The 24363-nt window shown below is 35.4% G+C and overlaps 1 protein-coding gene across 1 annotated transcript in view; it reads right to left on the bottom strand.

The window, feature by feature from the left end:
- Mgat1 (alpha-1,3-mannosyl-glycoprotein 2-beta-N-acetylglucosaminyltransferase) overlaps positions 1-24363 on the bottom strand; it is a 328989-nt gene that overhangs the window by 17959 nt on the left and 286667 nt on the right. The window contains exons 10-11 of the mRNA XM_090400969.1: positions 22818-22908; positions 865-1035 (exon numbers count right to left, since the gene is read on the bottom strand). Of these exons, the coding sequence (XP_090257095.1) occupies positions 865-1035; positions 22818-22908 (262 nt within the window). The remainder of the gene's footprint in view (positions 1-864; positions 1036-22817; positions 22909-24363) is intronic.

Below are 24363 nucleotides of genomic sequence, written 5' to 3'. Positions count from 1 at the left end.
GATTTTATGTCAGAAAACAGTTTGACTAGTAATTTACCTTGGCCCTACAGGTTCACATTAAATTCATTAAGGTACGTTGTAATATCTACCGTAAATGGAAGAGACATAATCCATTTTTTATCCAATAGTTGTGAGCAGTATTTTCATGTTCCCTCATGAAAATATCTATTTCTTTATGTAAATTAAAAATTCAATTTAGCACTGCACCTCTACTTAACCATCTAACAGCTGAGTAGTAGATAACGTCCTTACACTCTGATTCTATTTCTATCAAGAATTCTTGAAATTGGCAGTGTTATAGACTGTTGTGTCTGATGTAATTGACAGTAGTATCATGATTTCCATAACGTCTTTCATTGATAGAAATAGAATACCCCCATTTTCAATAAAGAGGTACTTGCTGTTCCACTCATCATTAAAACTTTTTCCTACATCTGCAATTTTACGTTTACTTGAACCCATTTTTGAAATTATTTTTAACAAATATACTATATCCTCTGAAAATACTAGTTGATGTTATTGAATTAGATTAAAAGACGGACCAGGAACGCGACTGCAAAAGTATGCCAAAATCTAGGTTGTCGTCGCATAAAGTCGCCTTTGTCATCCCCACTCATGATGACTCACACAGTTAACTCATGCCAAGCTGCACGACGATATAACGAAATATAAGTATAAAATTATTTTTAATTTATTATTCATATTATAAAATGTATTATTTAAATAATTCAACATACGGGCCACATGCCATGTAAGTATGGTCAAACTATTATGGGCCCCATGCAGCCCGCCGGTTGTCGACCCCTGTTCTAAACGCAAAAAGGCAATAAAATTTACAATAATAAATTTAATTAAAATCCATACTTTGAAATCATCCATAAGGCCTAATGTTTTAGCTGTCTTTTTGAATGAATCTTTTGTTTCATATGTGATTCGGACAGGTCCTGTGTGATCAATGTTTCCTCTTTGAAGTTGCTGAAGTGTAACAGAAGGACAACCATATACTTGCTTTACAAATGCAACATCATAGTTATCCTAAAAGAAAAAAAAAAAAAGAAAAAAAAAAGCAAATATTCATAAAGTCCATATAGGAATAAATCCAATGAAGAACTAATGCAAAATAAAGAATCACAGCAATTATAGAAAACAGGAGATAACATACATAAAGTGTATAAGGCCATCATAATATTTCAATCATTAAAGCAGGTATGCACTAAAAATAAAAATCGTCACACAATACCTATCGTACATCTCCTTGAACTTTTACTGTGAAAGCACTCAGCATCTCTGGTAACCTATTCCACTAGTTAAAAAAAAAAAAAACCCAAGGATGAGCATATCCCTGGATCATGTACTGAAAAATTTCTTCTGCATCATGCCTATAAAATTCATGTAGTAACTTATGCATTTCTATCATATCGCATCTTTTCCACCTATCAATCCATTTTTGTAAACTACAAATCATCAATTCACTCCTCATAGGAAGAATTCTACCAACTTGTCACAGTACTTGCTTGTGGACACCCTCTGTCAGTTCCTCATCAAGAAACTCAGGTGATTAAAATCTACATACAATAATCCAGACATGGCTGTATGAAAGCCTTATAAAGAGGCTAATAACCTCCTTAAATCTTAGCTTGTGTTCAATATCCAAGTAATACTCTAAGCCAGCATTTCTCAACCTTTCTAAGTCCAAGGACTTAGAAAGGTTGAGATAATAAATCTAAAAGCATGTTTTGAATACATATGGAAACATAATTAAGTTGGAAGTAAACAATTAAAAGTGTATCATCACTGAACAAATTTTTAATTTTTATTAAACAAAGAAAGGTATCATAAATTTAATTTAATCCTTTATCCATTTCTAGTAGCAAGGTTTATACGTTGGTCAGACATAACTGGTAATTAGTTTACGGAATTAACAACGCATTTAAAGTATATTAATTAAAGGTAACTTTAATGAATAACTTCTATATTTCGGCAACGTCACATTGCCATCTTCAGGAACATAAAGATATGGTATGTGCACGCAGGCACTAACACAAAGCAAGTGAGGAAGAAAGCAAGAAACAATTAATTGTTCCTAAAGTCCTAATGGTGCCCTCTGGTGGGCTAATTTGGTAGTCTTGGCAGTTGGGCTGAAGTTCTCATAATGTAAGTCTCCCAAATTTAGGGTAGTTTCATGCACCCAAATTTGTTGAGGTTAGGAACGTTTTTTAGAGCTGCTGAAGATTCTTTGAATAATCTTTCGTATTTAAACTTGCTGCGATGAATTATTTTTGTTTTCTTCCAACGAATTTTATGGTGGGTATCTAAGGCATGGTCTGCCAGCCCAGAGCGGCTGTACTGGTGAAACTGGATGTAGTCTTGGTGTTCTGAAATCCTGATATTTGTTGTTCTGCCTGTTTGGCCAAAGTAGGACAATTTGCAGCTGCAAGGGACCTGGTATACACCAGGTAGGTCTAGGGGAAGTGGTTTGTCTTTGGTAGAGCGGATAAGGGATGCCAACTTTTTATATGGTCTGTAACAGGAAGTAAGGTCATATTTTTTGAGGATATTGGTTATTTTCTCGGAGGTGCCCTGGATGTAGGGGATGGTGATAGACTTGGTGTAATCTTTATTGTGGAGGGGGGGAGGGGGGTTGTGGTTTACTGGTTTTAGTATTTTTTGGATTTATTTGGGGTTATAGCCATTGGCTAAGAAAGTGTTGAGGATGTGGTTTAGTTTAGTAGTTAGGGCCTTGTTATCAGCAGATTAATTTTGCCCTGTTATATGGTGTTTTTATAACCCCATATTGTTGTGAGGGGGGGGGGGGAACTGCTGGTGAATGTATCAAAAGATACATTCACCAGCAGTGAATGTATCTTTTGATACATTCACTACCAGTATGGGTGGGTCTCTGTTCACAGAAAACCTACCAGTATGGGTAGGTTTTCTGTGAACAGAGAAAACCAAAGATCCATCAAGCTGGCGGGTGATTAAAGTGTCTAGGAAGGGGAGGGTGTTGTTTTCCTCTTTTTCTAAGGTGAACTGGACTCTGGGGTGTTGGTTGTTTAAGTGTGTTAGGAAGGAATGGAGTGTGTCTGAGCCACGTGGCCAAATAGCAAAAACATCATCCACATAACGAAGCCAAATAGTGGGTTTTTGTGGGGCGGAGTTTAAGGCTTTCTCTTCAAATGTCTCCATAAAGAAATTGGCCAAGGGTGGGGAAAGCAGTGAACACATGGCTGTCCCCTCTATCTGTTTGTAGAACTTTCCTTGCCAAACGAAATATCCTGAGTTCATTGTGAACTGAAATAGGGCTGAGATATCGGGAGGAAACTTGGCTTGGATGAGCTCAAGGGTTTCTTTGAGTGGGACATTAGTGAATAGGGAGGAGACGTCAAAACTGACCATTATGTCAGTGTGTTGGAGTGTGAGGTTTTCTATACTGGCTTTAAAGTGGGCTGAGTTTTTTATGTGTGATGGTGTGTTGCCAGTGTAGTGTGTGAGCGTTTTGGCTAAATGTTTGGCTAATTTATATGTGGGGGAATCAATGCCATCCATTATGGAATGCAATGGCACATTTTTTTTATGTATTTTTGGGAGTCCATATAATCGGGGGGATTTAGAGTTATAAGGTTTTAGTTTGTTGGTGACTTCCACATGTCAAGAAGTGACCTTCTTAAGGAGTCTGTGGAGAGTTCTAATCTGAGAGCTGGTCGGATTATATTGAATGGGGAGGTAAGTCGTACGGTCTAGTACTAAAGCAGTTAGCTTAACTTTGTAGTCTTTTTGATTGAGCACCACAGTGACGTTTCCCTTATCCGCCTTGGTGATTACTATTTATTTGTTGTTTTTCAATTCTTGTAGGGCTGCATATTCGTTTTTGGAGGTTTGGCTTTAGTGAGAACACCGACTACATCCAGTCTAATGTTGTTGGCGATATGGTTAGGCAGGTTGCGAATCCCACGTTCTATCTGTATCATGATTTCTTCGGCAGGTATTCTTTTTAGAGCTAGGGTGAAATTGTGACCACGTGAAAGTGCGGTAAGTGCTTCAGGCTTTAAAACTGCCGACGAGAGGTTGACTACAGTGTTGAGTGGTGGCTGTGGTAAGGAAGTAGAATTCTTTGTCAGGTTTTCGTATTTTTTCAAGTGCCGACTTCGTATTTTTTCGAATTCTTTTTTTGCTGATGCGCATGAGACGTCATAAAGTATCGACCATAGATCACGGCCGAGTGTATCCGAAAGCTCTTCCTCTAGCACCCGTAAAGTTTTGTTTTCGTCGGCAAGGAGAATGCGTGTCGTGGTAATTTGTTCTCTTAACAGGGCGAAGCTAGTGCGATTATAAATGCGCAGAGCTTTCTTGGAAGTAAAACGGTGCTTCAATTTAACACAATTAGGGATCGCTTTGTTATCCCAGCAGCGTTTTAGGAATCAGACGATTTATTTGCCTCGATATCTTCAACCTCAATTTTCCGTATTGACGGGCCTTTCGTGCGATAGCATCTCCGTGGATGATCACGATTCTAGTAGCAAGGCTTATACGTTGGTCAGACAAGCATCACACAGAACGGATATAAATAAAACCTTTACATGATTAATGAATCTGCCAGATTTACGATAACCACTGCTGTGCCTCTGGATAAAACAGGATGGATATAATTAAAACCACCATCATAACACGATTAGTACAAATCACATGCGTACGTTTCAGGCGCAAACTTTGTTTGCACACACTTAGATAAGGGATTAAACTAAATTTATTATAGTCTGACCAAGTGAAAAATAAACTTTCAACATCTTTCTCTAAAGCCAGAGTAATTTAATAAAAAGGTGGCACACCGTTTGGCAGCTCCTATAGGAGGAGGAGACGACCTTGCTAATGCTTCTGCCTGGTATCTCCACTTGGGGCCTGGCTCCCACTGAAGAGACCTCAATAAAGGTCGAAACTAGTCTGGGTAGTGGCCTTTCCATTAATGCATAACATTATACATATCTGCAAGGAGATGTGTTTTGCATTATGGGAGATACTGAGATAGGAGTGTTGTTAGCTTGCTCCACCTTTGCAAGGAGTTGCCTGGTGTTGTACCACTTTACCCTAGTCCTGAAGATACTTTCAGGCACAAACTTTGTTTGCACACACTTGGATAAAGGATTAAACTAAATTTATTAAAGAAAGGTATCAGTTTTCGATTTGCTCTGGGCAAATGGGTACGTCATTTGCCCAGATGAATGATTATGTCAGTGCCTTCCCGCTGACCACCCCCATTCATCTGCCCACAGCAACTTTTATATTTTATATGTTATCCCCATTCATCTGCCCACACTCACCCCACAACAACTTTCTTTTAGAGCAGTTGGTACCATGAGCAAATGAATAGGGAATGTCAGCGCATTCCTGCTGATACCTTCATTCATCTGCCCACAACAACGTTTATCTTTAATCCCCATTCATCTCCCCACACTCATGAAGCTAGCCCCACAACAACTTTTATCTTCACACACTCTCTGATTCGATCTGCGACATGTAAACTGTTCCATTCGCTAAGTGGTTTGTGAGATGAGGGGAAAATGTTCTTATCTTACTCCATTCATCATAATACTGAATACGAACTTGACATCCATGGATGACATCACTTGTCCTGTCCAAACCATCCCCTGCATATACCCAAAAATTTCAATCAGAACATCCCAAATTATTTTCTATTTTCTATTTGTATTTATTAATTCTCGTTTAAACTTTAAGTTATACTATTTACCCACTGAAGATGTAAATCCTATGATTTACGAAACTGGTCGGGAACTATTATTTCAGTATTTTGTATAACTGAATAATAAAAAATGTGGTGTAATCACTGAAATATATCTTTTGAACCAATTAGCCACAGAAGTCTACGCCTGCAAAATTAGAATAATTTTTAATGTAGTACAAAATTTTAGAATAATGCAAAAATAAATGCGCAAAAATTACAGTCAAAGGAAAGCAACATGATAATTAGTACTTTGTTGCATCCCCGTTAGCTTTTATGGCCATTTGTAAAAGGTTGGGAATATTATTTGCTAGCAATTCAGTCTTTTTTTATTTATTTATTTATTTTTATCAAAACATGTCCATACGGTCTGCAGATAGAAACAAGTTCATTTTTGTCTCCTGGGGAAACTTCTTGAAGACATTTCTTCATTATACTCCAAAAAACTCAATCAGGTTTAAATTCGGTGAGTTTGCCAGCCAGAGAATTACATTGATTGAGCCATCTTGTAGTGGTCTTAGTGGTCTTGGAAGTGTGACAAGAAGCTGAATCTTACTGAAAAAGGAAACCACCATCATATAAATCTTCTGATGCCGGTAACATAAAGTACTCAAGAATTTCTTGGTAAACTTTGGAATTGACTCTTTCACACACAATACACAACCTAGCTGAATCCTCTGTGGTCAATACAAGCCATGACAGAGGCAGAATTTCACCGAATGTTTCATGCATTCTTTATCAAACGCTTCTTGCTTAAGATGCCAAACAAGTATCCCTTGATGACTATGGGACACACATAGAGCACAATGCTTATACCATTGTGCTCTAGTTGCCTTTTGAAGTTGCTTAGAAATCATAATCGGCTTCATCTTAGGCACATGATTTAAAACCCAATTTGTGAAGTCTTCTCAACGTTGCAGATTTAGGTGCATTCACACTTAGTTCTTTCCATCTCCTGTGAAAATACCTTACACTTCGAATGCAGTTTTTCTTCATGATATTTTTCAATCTCTTCTCATGTTTTGATGTAGTTATCTTTCACTATTGCAGCAATTATTTTGAAAACTCCTGTTATTAGCATACTGTCTCAATACTCTACTCATGCTTGCTTGAGAACATTTCACAGTTCCTTAGTTATAAATTGTTGAGTTTGGCCTTCTTTCTGTAGAGACACCATACGAAATTTCTTAGCTTCTGACATGTTACTCATTCGAGCCATTTTTAGCAAATGATTAACTGAAATCCACATGCAAACGATTCCTCACACATGAATCAGTCCCACAGCTGCTGAAATATATACCATTTCTATGCTCTCCTTAGTTATAAATTGTTGAGTTTGGCCTTCTTTCTGTAGAGACACCATACGAAATTTCTTAGCTTCTGACATGTTACTCATTCGAGCCATTTTTAGCAAATGATTAACTGAAATCCACATGCAAACGATTCCTCACACATGTCAGTCCCACAGCTGCTGAAATATATACCATTTCTATGCTCTCCTCAAAACCAATTGGAAAAATTAGGAATATTTTAATATTTTGAATCACGTTAAAAATTATTCTAATTTTGTACGTTTTCAAATAACGGTTCTCTTATAATTTATGTTATATTTTTATGTGTTTACATGGTTATATAATCAAGATAAGCAGATTTAGATGATGCTAATTCATATCTGCTAATAATTATTTTCTATACAATAAATTAGAATTACAAATCATTCAACACATTTTCATTCAATATTCTAATTTTTTGATTTGGAGAAGTGTATATAGAGGTTGTTGACTTAACATCAATTGCCTCCATATTCCATAATGCAAAACACACCTCCAATGCATTATGGGAAGGGTCACTACCTAGATGAGGTTGAAATACAGGTAACCCTCGTACAACGCGGTTTCGATATAACGCAGCCTACAAATTGTAGCAACCCTGTTCAACGCGGTACTTGTACAACGTGGTTTCGATATAACACGGTCTAAGTTGTAGTAACCCTTGTTCAAAGCGGTACTTATATAACGCAGTTTCGATAAAAACATGGTCTACAAATTGTAGTAACCCTTTATCTTTTCATATGTTTTTCACCATGCGACTTGAAAATCAAATTTATCTTCATTAAATTTGCACTGCCCATATCGCCCATGTATATCACGCATTTATATAAAGGGAAAATACCCTTTATCATGCATGTACGTCAATTGTTTACCGTATAAAGTGTTTATTGTTGAAAATTGTCTTCGTTTTCTGCCAGGAAAACGCATTAAAAAATCATAAGTGTGTTAATCTCAAACTGAGCTTTATTTTCTAGTGAGTTAGATACATAATTGATATGTAATTCTTTTTTATGTAAAAAATATTTTTATAGTAATGGCCACAAACTGCAATGAAAGGAAAAAACCAACATAGAAAAGAAAATTTATTTCTCTCGAAAGAAAAATTTAAATTGTGGATCGGTTGAAAAATGGAGAAAACCCAGGAGTTGTTGCGAGGACTTTGAATTTAAATGAATCAACAATTCAAACAATCAAAACAAAATGAACATAAAATCTGAGAAAGTGCTATTGCTGAAACAATGGTAAGTGCAAAGCGCATTGCTCGTGTATGCGATATTCTAATGATAAAAAATTGAGAAATCTCTAATGATTTGGATAGAAGATTGCACTCAAAAGAAAATTCCTTTGGATGGAAATCTTATTAAACAAAAACTCTCAAAGTTTATAAACATATTTATATTGCAGACCAGGTGTTCAATGTGGATGAATCCGGGTTATATTGGGGAGGGGGGGGGATGTAATAACGCAGCAATATTTCAAAAAATAAAAGATCAGCTTCTGGATTCAAAGTTTTCAAAGATTGATTTACTCTACTGTTTTGTAGTAATGCACAAGATGATTACATGAAAAAAACCAATGTTTATTAACTGATCCTCACATCCTCGTGCTATGAAAGAAAATATGCACTTTATTTTATTTTGCCTAAAACATTTAAGCATTATGTGCAATGAAGTTTACGTACAAAAAATTTGTAATTTTTATAATTTTATACTATGTATTTGTCTAATAGTTTGTTTTCTTAACTTATGAATTATCCAAATTAAATAAAAATATATTTTTGTTGGATATGTCATTGTTGTTTATATAATTTAAAAAAATAAATAAAGTTTTTACGTTCGGAACCTAACCGGACTTTTTTATGTGATCTGAGTCTCGCATAATGCGATTTATATAACGCAGAATTTCTATGGAACCTAACATCCGCGTTATATGAGGGTTACCTGTATATATAAATAGATCGAAATAAAGATAAATGAAGATCAATAATTGTCATTTAAGTAGTGACAACTTAAAAACTTAGTTATGAAAACACTTCACGTACAAACTTTCTTTGCTTACACTTGGGTAAAGGATTAGACAAGAATATAATTTATGGGCAAGTATAATTTACTTTATAAACAAGTGAAAAAAAAAATTCTAAAAGTACCTCTGATTAAGAATATTTTAATAATAAGTTGATACACCTTTTACTTGTTGGTATACAGAAAATACATGGAATTCCGCATTAAATCAACCTTAGTATCTTCCATTTATCTGGTTCCCAATGATGTAATTTTCTATAAATCTGAGTCTAGATTCAGCAGGAAACCTGCTAAAATCACTGAATTCCAATAATTGCTTGCCTATGGCATATCATAAACTGATGTGGCCTTGATCAGGAGGCCCTTCAGTGGGTAAGCAGCTCAGCGGTAAATTTTTACCTTTTGCTGAATGGAACCACTGATGAGTATCTTGGCATAATCAAAAGTTAAAGATTTAGAATGATATGAAGGATTACTTAGTTTTTAGAGAAAATCTCAATATTTATAAAGAGGTTGAAACCAGTCTGGGTAGTGACCATTTCCATAATGCACAGCAATATACACAACCAAAAAAGTGAGTGTGCTGCACGTTATGGGATACTAAGGCACCTGATGTAATGCCAACAGCTTCTATATACAAATAGCCTACTCATGAAGACACTTAACAAGAATATAATATCTTGGCAAGTGATATTTACTCACCACGTTACTATCCTATAGTCGATCGTGGAGAAACGGAAATATTTTACAAGCTATCCTTTGGAAGTTGGAACCTCTGCAATGTCCCAAACTGTAAATAGTTACAGGGAATAAGACAGTGAAACTGAGTAAAACTAGTGCTGCAAATGCACTAGACACTCTATGATGATGTCAACTTAAATCCGAAAGGAAGGTCAGCATTGGGCATTCCTCATTTGAAAACAAGAAACAGAGTCTTGAAAATTGGAACTTGGAATGTGAGAACATAATATAAACTAGGGAATTTTGACAACCTTATACGGGAAATGAAAAGACTTAAAGTTGATGTGATGGAAATTAGTGAAACAAGATGGCCTAACACGGGAAAACTAGAAAAAGATGGCTTTACATTTGTATATTCTGGTGGAGAGAAGCATGAATATGGAATGGGTTTCATGAAAGACATCTTTAAATGTATGAAAAGTTCATTGTACTCTGGTTCTGTAATTTCTTCGTATATCGTCATATAAATTGTATTCATTTTCTCCATCAGATTTAGCATCAATTTCGTCATCATTGTAAACAAAATTATCTTCCGAGCCATCTAATTTGTTAGATATAGCACATTTTTAAAAAGATTTTATTACTGTATCTGGTTTTATTTCATCCCATGCTTTCGCTACCCATTCACACATATTTATCAAAGACACATGTCGCATTTGTCCTCCTTTTATGTAACTTTTCTCTCCTTGCATCCATGCATTCCACTGTTCTCGTAAACTGTCTTTAAATGGCTTGTTTATACAAACATCCAATGGTTGCACTAGTGAAGTTAACCCACTTGGAATCACTGCCATATTGGTATTATTCTCTCTTAATAAAAATTTTGTGCTCTCCATTAAATGGGATTTGAACATGTCCAACACTAAAAGACTGTTTCGATTTTTTAATGCACCTTGTCGTGTATTCCAAATATTTTTTTTATCCACAGCTTAACTCCTGCTTCGTTCATCCAACCATTCTCATGAACATGGACAAAAACGTTTCTTGGAATTTTGATCTTTGGCATTGTTTTTCTTTTAAAAATTATCATAGGTTTTAATTTAGTACCATCAGCCATACAAGCAAGTACAACTGTGAAACGGCTTTTTTCATGTCCAGTTGTTTTTAAAGAAATAGTTTTACTTCCTTTAAATTCTACTGTTCTATGCCCGATCATGTCAAACATAACTGGAGTTTCATCCATATTTCCGTGAGACAATAAATCATTTTTTTGCTTTCTTTTAGCAATTATAAATCTTTGAAAACTTAATAACTTATCATCCAAATCCTTTGGCAGCTTCTGTGCGATTTTCGTTTTTAGTCTAAGCACTAAATTTTTCCTTTCCATAAACTGGCTACACCAACTAACTGTAGCTTTATAGTTTTCACTGTCCTTTTTATTTGCTTTGTCCCACTTCAAAGCAAATAAATGAATATTATTTCTCATTATAATGAGTCCATTTTGGCGATTTTCTCGAACCCAATCCGCAACATTATTTTCCAGAATAGGCCACTTACAAATTCCTTTCCGTAATGTGCACTTATTTTTTGGCATTTTCATTATTAAAGTTTCATTTTTTCTCTAATCGCAAACTAGCTTTTCGTTTACTCCGAAATGACGTGCAGCAACACAGTATTTTCTTTTGCAAATTTAATCACTTTGCACTTAAAACTCGCGTCATATTTCATTCTTTTAAAAGGATTCATTGCACTTTAGTTTACTATTGGTCAACTGGTCAATATGAAATAAAATTTCTTTTGCCAACTAGGTATTTTATATCTTTTGCTAAAACAAAGAATGGAAGGCCTAAAAAGGCAGTTATGATCCTAGTGGTTGACGCCTGTATAAAAATTTTAATTAAAAACTGTCATAATTTTTATTTTTAAAGAAATTTTTCGAGCCGACTTATATGACGAGTATACTATAAAAACTTAAATAAACCTCAAAAAATTCCAATATCGACTTATACGCCAGAATATATGATACTTTCTTTTAACGTCCAAACTGCAGACTATAAGACTATATAATGATAAATAATAGATACAAAATTAATATAACCAACATAAAAACATACCCAGGTGGTTCAGACCATAACCCTGTTGTGTCTACTTTAAAAATTAAACTAAAAACATTTTTAAAAACAATCATACTGAAAGACTTGACAGCTCTGAATATACCTGACAACATAATGTTGTTTAACTCAAAAATTAGGAAAAAATTAGATCATGTAGGATATAAAACAGAAGACAATATACTTTGTAACACAGAGGAAATTGAAATCAGGTGGTCAAATTTTAGAAGTGCAATATATAAGACAGCTAACGAGGTTATTCCAAAAGTTAAATACAGTAAGATTTTGTCCATGTAGGTCTGTGGAATGAGAGTGATTCTGAAAGTGTCTGGTGTGGTGAAATAAGTAATTAAGAGAGAGAGAGAGAGAGAGAGATTTATTTAATTGGGGTATGTTACAGACCTGGGAATAATGAACGAGATGAGAAAGAAATGTATAGGCAAATTATTTTAGCTAGTAAAAAAAGAGTTATATTAATGGGGGATTTCAATTTTTGAAATATAAATTGGGAAGAAGAAATAGCTTATGGAAGAAAGAAAAAAGATTTTCTTGAATTCTTAAGGGATCACTATCTCATATATCTGGTGATGGAAGGAACCCATGGGCAAAATGTATTGGATTTAGTGATAACATCAGATAACGTAATTGTTAACAACACATCAACATTACCACCAGTTGGTGATATTGATCATGTAGTCCTGACCTGGGAGGTGCGAAAGCATGCGTCAGCATCTAGAGTAAAAGGACACATGTAGAACTATAGGGCAGGAGATTATGGAAAACTCAGAAAACAACTCGAAGGAATTCTATGAGAAAAAGAACTTGAAGGAAAAGAAATTAATATGCCGTGGGTCATAGTTAAGAAGTATTTGATGAGGACAATAACAGATTGTGTGCCTAAATCAAAAAGGATTAACAAAATAGGTGTTAAATGGATGAATAAGGAAATTAAGCAAGAATTGCAGAAAAAGAGAAGATTGTAGAGAAAATATAAACTTCAAAGATGTGAACAGGTGCATGAAACATATAAAGTGTAGGTAAGAAGAGTGATAAGTATAGTAAGAAAGGCAAAATTAGAGTATGAGAGGAAACTAGTGAAACAGGCTAAGAAAAATCTCAGAGAATTTTTCTGTTATGCAGCTAGTAAAATAAAGAATGATTATGGGAAGATAACTCTGCTAGATAGAGATGGTGCAAAAGTGACCAAGGAAGAAGTTATTGTGGAGTTGTTCAGTGATCATTTTGCCAAGGTTTTTCAATACTGATGGTAATAATACAATTCTAAGGAAACAGGATGTTGGGGAATCAATACTTCAACCTAGTTCCTTGAAGGTCAGTGAAGTAGAAGTCTGTGATTGCTTAAGTCATATTGATGTGAATAAGGCTGTTGGACTAGATTGAATTTAATCACGTGTTATGAAAGAATGCGCTAAGGAACTGACACTTCCATTAACTCGGTTGTTTAATGAGTCTAGTGTCCTCAACAATCCCTAATGAGTGGAAAGTGGGCAAAATTGTTCCATTTCATAAAGGTGGAAGTAAAACAGATGTTTCAAATTACAGACAGGTTTGCATTTCTGGATTGGTTGTTAAGATCTTGGAGAGATTGGTTAGTAATAGAATACAAGATTGGGTGGACAAGGAAAAAAATTCTGTATGGAGATCAGCATGGTTTTTTTAAAGGGAGGTCTTGTTTTACAAATTTGCTTAGATTTTATAATAAGGTGACTACCGTCCTGGATATGGGCGATTCATAATACGGTAATACTTCTGGATTTTACAAAAGCATTTGATAGACTACCACATAATAAACTGGTATATAAGTTAAGGCAAATGGGACTGGAAAATCAGTTGGTTGATTGGATAGCATACTGGCTTTCTAATCGATATCAAATGGTTGTATATAGAGGTGCCACATCTCTCGGGGAGCGTTACCAGTGGAGTCCCACAGGGTTCTGTTCTAGGACCACTGCTGTTCAATTTGTTTGTTAATGATATTGCAAGTGGTCTGCAAGCTAATATTCAACTGTTTGCAGATGATGCTAAGCTAGGAAAAGTTATTAGGAATGATCAAGATGTACTATTGCTTCAGAGCGATTTGAATAAAGTGGCTATGTGGGCAGACCAGTGGGGGATGTCAATTTAACACCAGTAAATGTAAAGTTACATCTACTGGTGTAACTCCTCCTCCTGTAATACAACAGGACATGTGATCTTGGGATATATATTGGTGGATAAAGAATTGAAGTTCAAGGGACATATTGCAAAAATAATAAAATTAGCACAAAGAAATGCCAGTGTATTAAGAAGAACACTGACAAGTAGAGATAAGGATGTGGTCATTCTGCTGTACAAGGCTTTGACTAGACCAAATCTGGACTACTGCACATCGATTTGGTCACCTGTGTTCCTAGGTGAGAAGCAAGCTCTGGAAAAAGTTCAGAGGCGAATAACAAAAGCAATATCAGGATTGTGGAATATTGACTATGAAGACAGGTCAAGAGAATGTGGATCAGACGCTAGTCAATAGGTGGAAGAGAGGCGATATGATTGAGACATATACATTGCTAAGAGGTGCTTATGAAATAGATACCGAGGATATTTTGGAAGGAGGGAAGGGGATAGAGACAAGAGGTTATTCTTGGAAGTTGTATAAAGGTGTGGGGCATAAGAGAATGCGGCATGACTTTTTTGCATGGAGAGTGGTTGGTGAGTGAAATTTATTACCAAATGAGATGGTGAGTGTGGAACATTGAACCAATTTAAGATGAGGTATGATAAATTTTATCTCTGTTAGAATGCATCCTACTATAGCCTCCCTTGATGAGTCTTGACTCCAGGAGGTGTTTGTATAATAATAATAATAATTCTGGATAATCAGGTGTTGCCTAAACTGTGGATTTTTTATGGAATGTGATTTTACTTATTATGCACAAGTCAAACTTCATCTGACTATAATCATACAATTTGCAAAAGTCTAGTAGAAAACGGGAATTGATTACATCATCAACACCGTTATCCCTTGTAAATGTGGGTAAAAAGTTATAAATTATTTATAGTAATTTTAAATATATATTAAAAGCTTTCCACGAGGACACTATATCAGTGTCCTCGTGCAAAGGCTTAGACGTTGGTTACATTCTTACTAAATAGCTTAAGAAAATTACAACGTTACAATAGAATATACATTAAAATAAATTTTAATACACTTTCAATATTTCGGCAAAATCACGTTGCCATTATCACAGGAACTTAAATGCAAGACACTTGCATGCAAGCACAACACACAGTAAATGAGGAACAAAGCAGGAAGCTATCTTTTTCCTAAAAGTCCTGATGGTGCACCCTAGTGGGCAATATTGGTATTCTTGGCCGATTGGGCTGAAGGACTTCTGATGTAGGTTTTCCAAATTAGGGGCAGTCTCATGCACCCAAATTTGTTTAGGTTTGGATTGTTTCTTAGCGCTGAGGCCGATTCCATAAAAAGCTTTTCGTATTTGAATTTACTACGGTGTATTATCGTGGCTTTCTTCCACCGTATTCTATGGCGGGTATCCAGCGCATGGTCTGCAAGACCAGAGTGGTTGTATTGGTGAAAACAGATGTAGTCCTTGTGTTCTGAAATTCTGATATTAGCTATCCTACCTGTTTGGCCAAAGTAGGACAGCTTACAGCTGCAAGGGACTTGGTATATACCAGGTTGGTCTGGGGTGGGGGATTGGGCTTTAGTGGAGCGGATAAGGGATGCCAATTTTTTATAAGGTCTGTAACAAGAAGTCATGTTTTTTTAGGATTTTTGCAATTTTTTCCGAGGTGCCTCGGATATAGGGAATGGTGATGGATTTAGAGTAATCCTTGTTGGGAAGGGGGCTGTGGTTTATTGGTTTTAATATTTTTTGGGTTGGCGGGTGACTAGACTAGTCACCCGCCAGCCTGATGGAAACCTTGGTTTTCTCAGTTTATAGAAAACCCACCCATACAAGCAGATACATTCACCAACAATTCCTCCCCCTCCCCACTCACAACAATACGAGTCATTAAGACACTACACAACAGGGCTAAACTTATCTGTTCAAATGACAATGCCCTAACCACAGAACTAAACCACATATTCAACACTTTCTTAGGCAATGGCTACCCCCACAAAAAATATTAAAACCAATAAACCACATCCCCCCCCCCCTTCGCAACAAGGATTACTCTAAATCCATCACCATTCCCTTTATCCGACAACTTCTTGTTACAGACCTTATAAAAAATTGGCATCCCTTATCCGCTCCACTAAAGACCCTCCCCAGACCTACCAGGTGTATAACAAGTCCTTTGCAGCTATAAGCTGTCCTACTTTGGCCAAACAGGCAGGAGAGCTAATATCAGAATTTCAGAACACAAGGACTACATCTGGTTTCACCAATACAGCCACTGTGGTCTTGCAGACCATGCACTGGATACCCGCCATAGAATACAGCGAAAGAAAGCCACGATAATACACTGTAGTAAATTCAAATAGGAAAGACTATTCATGGAATCAGCCTCAGCCCTAAGAAACAATCCAAACCTAAACAAAAATGGGTGCATGAGACTGCCCCAAATTTGGGAAACCTACATCAGAAGACTTTCAGCCCAATCGACCAAGAATACCAATATTGCCCACTAGGATGCACCATCAGGACTTTTAGGAGAAAGAATAACTTCCTGCTTCGTTCCTCATTTACTGTGTGTTGTGCTTGCATGCAAGTGCCTTGTATTTAAGTTCCTGTGATAATGGCAACGTGATTTTGTCGAAATATTGGAAGTGTATTAAAATTTATTTTAATGTATATTCTATTGTACGTTGTAATTTCCTTAAGCTATTTAGTAAGAATATATCAGTGATATAAACATGTCAGTTCAAAATTTACGCACGTAAAACAGATGAAACAAAAACATCAACTCATGACAAATGACAACATTCAATTGGATTGCTTTACACAATAACAAATTACAGCCACTAACGACTTCTGGGTGCAATTGTCTCAGTGCACAATCTGTCTTGCATTCTGGGCACCATTTAAAGCCACTGGAACATTAAGAATTTGACAAACTGTGCACGTCTGTTTAAAGGGCTCAAAGGTGTCAGTATTTGTGACCGCATATCCACACCATTAATGCAAATGTGATACAATGTTTACATGCTGAAAAGTGTCCTCTTCATTTAGCATTAGTATATTGTGTTTAATTTTAGGAATAACATGAAGCCAGGAAACAATTAGGGAAGTCTTTAATAGGAATAAAAGCAAAAATATAATATTGGTGATATTGCTATTCCATGGGTGTGCACTGCACACCTAGTACACTTGGAATATTTGCCCCTGATATATATATATATATATATATAAAATTGCCAATTTCCTAATATGTTTTCTCAAGGGATATACATGTTACTGTGACAGTACTACATGATTAAGCTTACATTATTACTAATTTGTTATCAACAATTTTCCTCTGTATTAGTCTCTTACTTGTCAGCATTTCACTATCGTTCTATTAAACATTTTTGTCTTCTAAAGAATTTCTAACTGAATCAGTCCACCTAGATCTTGGTCTTCTGGGTCTTTTTCCCAGAGAAAACCAAGATATTGTTTAAGTGCCCATACCCCCCCCCCCCCCCCCGCAAGTTTAGCTCTGCTTGCACATTCCTGAATGCTCACAGTGTTAAATCCATTCATAATATCATCATATTTAATATGATTCTGTCCTTGTTGCCATTTGTTCAGGCCTCTAATTTTTCTCAGAACTCTCCTATTCGTGGTCTCTAATCTTTCTGGATTTTGTGCTGTATTTGTAACCCAATTCACAGATCCATAACTTAAAATTGGTTTGAGCATTGTCTTGTATACTGAGAATTTACTGTTTTGTTAATAATAAAATAATTGGGCAAGTTAACAATTTCAAATACCCAGGCTCTAAACTATCTTACATAAACGAAACAGATATTGATTTTAAGATGACAAACTTTATAAAAATCACTGGAGTAATTTATATTATTGCATGTACCATTTCCCTTATTCCATTTATTATTCTGTTGTCTAATTCATATTTAATGTGCCATTTTTGCTAAAAATTATGCCTAAATAGTGGAAATATTTTACTTGTTCTGTAGGTTCTTCTCTTTGAGAAACAGCTTAAGTTTTATATGTTCCTAACTATTTTTATAGTTTGCCGAATTCTGAAATGCACTGGATGAGTTTAGGAGTACGTCTGCATGAAGCAAAGAGCTAAGCTTGATATCTGAAAAAAATTATAACGCCGGAGGAAAACTAACATAAGCTTTATTAGCATAGAATTTTTGCTTAAGCTTAAGTATAATAGGAATCATCAGTATAAGATCAGAGAATGGCAATTAAACATTAACAGACAATTCTAAAAAGTGCCACCAAAGTAGTTTATGTTATAACCATAAAAGGTCAGTAACTCGTGTGGAAAGGCTTATGTGTTCGTCACACGTTGATTGGATTTTAATGGTATAGATGCAAACACAGATTGATAAGAGCTATTTATTGGCTTAATTGTGGTATTTTGCTGGTATTCTGTCCAGCATCTTCGGAGCACACAAACAGGGTTTGTTGCAGTGGCTGGACGGCCGCGGTCTGGTGTAGCAGTGGGAACTAGTTACAATGGGTAATTGTAGCATGCAACACAGGGACTGGAGTCCTAGTTGGGTGCCATCTGGTTGGGAAAAAAAAAAGAGACAAAAGGCGGGTATTGGTTTAGTTTTGGGATGGCTGTCTCCCGGATCTTTGGTGGATTTGTACAGCCATACTTGTTGAGGTTTGGAGTGTGTTTCAGGGCTTCTGTTGATTCCAGAAGCAGCCTCTCTGACTTGTGAAGGCTTCTGAGCAGCACTTGTTTTTTTCTGATCGGTCCTATGTGCAGGGGTGTCTGGGGCATGGTATGACTGATCCGACTTGCCATGGCGAGGGGCCGGATATATTTTTTGTGTTCACTACAGTACAGGAAAAGGGTTAATGTTAAATCTGGTGTGAGACAAGGATGTACATTATTTATATGGATCGCATTATGAAGGAAAGTGGTATTAAACATGATATCAAAATTGGAGATGTTAATGTCAGCTCTTTGTTTTATGCGGATGATGTCATACTTCTAAATAAATCCGCTACAAGTCTGCAAGATTCTCTGACTAAATTGGATAACTGTTGTAATAGATATGGTATGAAGGTCAGCAATAAAAAGACAAAGACAATGAAAATAGGCAGAATCATTGAAAATGTCAACTGTGTTGTGAATGGAGAACCTGTGGAACAAGTAAAACATTTCAGCTACTTAGGCACGATTTTAGTGAAGATGGTAAATTAAATATAGAAATAGACAACAGAATCAGCAAAGCTGGTATGGCGGGAAGTTAATTGAATAAATTCATATGGAATAAGAGAGAAATTAGTCGGAAAACTAAATTAGCTGTATACAAGACAGCACAACTAAGTGCCTTAGACCAGAGCTTCCCAAACTGTGAGCCGCGGCCCCCTTGGGGGCCGTAGGTTTTTTTGAGGGGGGCCATGAAATAATGAAAACAAATTTAAAATGTTTTAAGACTAAGTAGATTTTTTTATTTTAAAAGAAATGTATTTAACTTTTATTATTTATTATTTCTTTTTTGCTATTTTTTATATTTTAATGGAAAAATTCACACATTGGTGTTGGTTTACAAACTTTGCTTCCAGCATATTTCAGCACTTAATGAATATTAGTAAATATTGCTTATTCATATGTTTAATTTCAAAGCAGTGGTTAATTGTATTTACTTCGAATGCTCTCCAGGGAAGCTCCAAATCTTCCTTCCCTTTCATCACGCGTTTGTAATCAGGGACTGTTGATATTGACTTTATATACATATCAAAACTCGTTTTATATTATCACTGTCATCCGAGCTAGTTTTCTGTTGCCAATAAAAGTTTCGCATATACTTCGCATAAAATTCAACCGAACATGTTAAAATTCGTAAAAGTGCTAAAACTAAGTAATATATATATATATAATGAATGTTATGGCAGTTTCACATATGGAATTCGGTTGAAGAGAGTTAGCATTTCAACTCAATTGTCAGCTATGCTTTTATCTTTCGGCTGCGCGATCTTTTGTTAATACCGCACCAATCATATGCACGCTTTAATAACCTGCCTTTGCTGTCTGTTTCGAGTTAGGTTTAATTACCATAAAGGGAGAAAAGCCACAAAAGAGAAAAATGCTCCTGGTCCGGGGATTCCCTTATTCATGTAATATTCACTAATTTCATGTTATCAGTCTGTGGTGTGCCAGTATCGGTAAGTGGTGATATTATTTGATCTATTCTATGTTAAAAAATTTAACCCTGAGATGGATAAGTGGCTGATAAAAAATAAAAATAAAAAAATCCCGTGAACAATCAGAAACAGACTAAAAAAAAAAAGGACAGTATTTCATATTTTATCAGAATAGCCCGCATCGTCTTCAGAACCAAACGGTAAGAGGCAAAAAATATTGCAAAAATCAAATATATACATTTGATTTTTGCAATATTCGCTGTGTATGTTTTGTATTGAATATAAATACAATAAATATTATAATAATATATCTCTCTATTACGATTTTTTTTCGAGGGGGGCCGTGAAATATTTTAATTTTTGCAAAGGGGGCCCTGACATCTAGAAGTTTGGGAAGCACTGCCTTAGACGACAGAAATATAAGATCTGATGATGATGGAGTCTTGACAAGTAACAGACTGATTTGGAGGAAAATTGTAGATAGGAAGTTAGTAATGATGTAAAGTTTTCATGTAGTACTATCATATTCTGTATACCCCTTGAGGGTACATGGCAGGAATTTGATGATGAGCCTGTCAAAGTTATCTTTTATTACCCATATTATTTAACATATATATGGACAATATTATCAATAAATGGAGAGAAGTAAATACACGTGGCTTCCAAATTAATCGGCATACAAAAATAGACACACTACTCTTTGCTGATGATCAGATCATCTTTGGAAAGACTGAAGGCAAAATGCAGAACTCAATCTATAATTTAAATAATATTATACAACAATATGGCCTAGAAATATCAACAGAGAAAACTAAAGTCATGGCTTTTCATGGAAATAATCCTGTCAGAAGTAAAATAGTAATAAATAATAAAATAATTGGGCAAGTTAACAATATCAAATACCCAGGCTCTAAACTATCTTACATAAACGAAACAGATATTGATTTTAAGATGACAAACTTTATAAAAATCACTGGAGTAATTAATAGAAGCTTTAAACCTAACTATGTACAGAAACACACAAAACAATAGCCAAACCAACACTATTATATGGAAGTGAGATCTGGACCTTTGGAAAAAGGGATGTAGAGAATTCAGGCAGCAGAAATAAAATTCCTCAGGAAAACAGAAAAACTCACCCTATTAGATAAAAAAAGAAATCAGCAAAATAATTAAAAATCTTAAAATGAATTTCATAACAGACTCAATGATTATATATAGGAAAAACTGGCTAGACCATATAGCAAGAATGCAGAGAGATGGATTACCAAAAAAGATTTTAACACATAATCCTAGAGGAACAAGGAATAGGAGACAATAAAGAAGAAGATGGACTGAGTCCAAAACAGGCAACTTGGCCTAGAACCTGGACAAGAAGACTACGACGACAATGAAATCTACAGTTCACCCCCTGAAAGCTGCTCAACTTTGATTCATTTTAAAACTCTTGTAGACACTTTTCATTTGAATATGATATTCAATTTTATTCTCCCAATACTAAATGGTGATCACTCCAAATTTCCTGTATATGCATATCCTGAACTAGAAGGAAAACATTGCTATCAATAATAGTCAATGAGACTTTTCTTATTTCTTGCATCTTTTCTCCATGCAAATTGTAGCATATCATCATGTTAGAACACGGTGTTAGTAATAACAATTAGACATTGCTATTACTATTTCATGTCATGGTATTCAGGACAAACTAGTAATAACTAGTTTATGTCCTGAAATTCAACAGGCTCACCATTATTAGGTTTGCTCTTGCTCCCAAATTTTCCCAACACGTTTCTATATGACTGGTATTCAATGCTTACTTTGCTGTTTAGACCTTCCACAAGTACCAATTTTTCCTTCATGCAGCTGTCTTCTTTATCAAATCAAAAAAATTCCTCAATTTCTTCCTTAGTAGTACCTTTTTTTTTTCATGGGACTACCACAGACACAAATAAGGCTCACCTTGATGTTTGTCCACATCATCCTACTTGAAATGCCTGTCATTCAAGAAGATTATCTTCATGTCTACTGCTGAATATTATAGCTACTTGTCTTCTTTGTTTTGGTAAAACGCCAATTATTTCGACCTGATACTTCTCTAATCTTCAAGTTCCACTTCTGTTCCTTTGTTACTTTTTACACTGATGGTGCCTATCTATAACTTTTCTAACGTTGAAGTGAAATTTATTTCAGTAGATGACTTCTCAGCTTGTCCTGGTTCCCTGATGAAATCAGCAAGGCCTTGTTTAACTGGGTGTCCCATTTGACAGGAAATTCCATCATGTCATACTCATTTATTTTGGTTTACGCCAATAAGAATACAATTTGGTCAGCTAAATCACAAATGCTAACCCATCATTGTCTGTTCAGTATCCAAGCAGATATCTACTAGCAGGATGCATCACAAGAAGGTGAGGATTAGACATTACATCAGAAGATCCAGTCATTCTGTAAATTCCGTAAAGGATGATGTTGAGGAGATTCATACTTCCAAGTTTTTATTATTTTTGGTAAATCATGTGTGAATATTTAATTTTACATAAAAATTTTGCAAAGCATTTGTATATAATACCATAACAAAGCCACATAATACTAAAAATAAAAAAAATAAAATAAAATGTAGTAAGCACCGATTAGTTTACCTTTTTTAAATAGCTGAGATCCTTCTGAGTGAAAGGCACAAATTTGTCATTTAACCTGATGAATTTCAGATGCTTTTCATAGAAAAGGCCACTGTAATAAAAAGTTGTAAATTTTTATTGTTAAGTTAGAGAATATAACTGAACAGATATGTGTATTGTTAAACAATATTAAAGCTTAAAAAAGTTTATAAAGATATAACAGGATGAATTAAAAATATCATCATCACTGGACATCCAATGGATAAACAGGATTCACACGAGTTTCTCATTATCTAACACAATACTCACCAAACCATGCTGAAAATTCATTTAAAATTTGTCATTACCCAAAACACTCAGACTATGCTCCACTTACTTTCTTCCTCTTCCTACCTTGATTCTGAATATGGCATTTCCCAAATTTGTTATCGTACCCAACATCCAAAGAGTTGACATTACCCTACATACTCTTGTCGTAAATCTTTCCAAAATATCTTCATTTCCTTGAAAACCACCTGATCATATCTGCAAACAGTAATCCATACATGGCCTGATCAAAACTTTGTACAATAGAATTTACTACCTGTTTATTTCTAAATGTCAGTACAATAATCTCATCACTGCATAATCTGGTGTGATGTCCCACAAATCTCACAATGTGGTTCCTAAATTTTATTCTCAGGTTTATCCTTTTCATCTTCAGATTTTGAAATCTTATATCACATAACACTGAACATGTCGATTCAATCATCTTGGTTACACATTGTCTATTTAAATCTTTCAGGAGAGCTACACTATTTTCCAAATTTTAACTTACTAACTTTCCACTAATGGAAGATAATGCTCCCTTCATACACAACTTTCTGATAATCTCATCCAGCAGACTAATTATTATCCAATGTCTTCTGTCTTACTTTAATATAAGCATGTCAACTGACATGCTTAGGCGGTTGATGGAGAGATATCAGAGAGTGGTTTATTCAGGAGTAGAGTCCAAAAGACGGCCTGAGACATTTTACATGGTATGTAAAACTGCAAGGGCTGGATGTTGATAGTGCATGGGAGGCGGTTAAAAAGTGTTTACAGGAGGCAATGGCTGACTGTATACCTAGAGTCCGAATAATAAATCAAGTAGGGATTAAATGGATGAATAACACCATTAAGTTGAGCTGCAAAAACAGAAACAACTGTGGAGGGAATTTAAGGAAAAAGGTGACCTGCAGGCACATGAACGGTATAAAGCCCAGGCCAGAAGGGTAACAAGTGTGGTAAGAAAAGCAAAAGCGGATTATGAAAGAACATTAGCCATGCAGGCTAAAGAGAATCCCAAACAGTTTTTTCGATATGTTGCAAGTAAAAGAAAAAATGTATACGGCAGATTGATTTTAAAGAATGCCGATGGTAGGGAGATAACCGAATCAGTTGATATAGTAGAATTACTGAGTGAGCACTTTGCAAGAGTATATCATCCAGGTGGTGACATTGCAGAAATGGAAGAACCAACAGCTTATACAGGAATTGTGGTGAATGAAGTGGAGGTGAATAGTCTATTACAAAACCTCAATGT

This window comes from Typopeltis vanoorti, chromosome 11 (genome assembly GCF_054136105.1).
Source record: "Typopeltis vanoorti isolate ZY-2024b chromosome 11, IOZ_Tvanoo_1.0, whole genome shotgun sequence".
Taxonomy (NCBI): Eukaryota; Metazoa; Arthropoda; class Arachnida; order Uropygi; family Thelyphonidae; genus Typopeltis; species Typopeltis vanoorti.
Note: the sequence above shows the minus strand (reverse complement) of the source record. Positions and strands in the feature narration are given on the sequence as shown.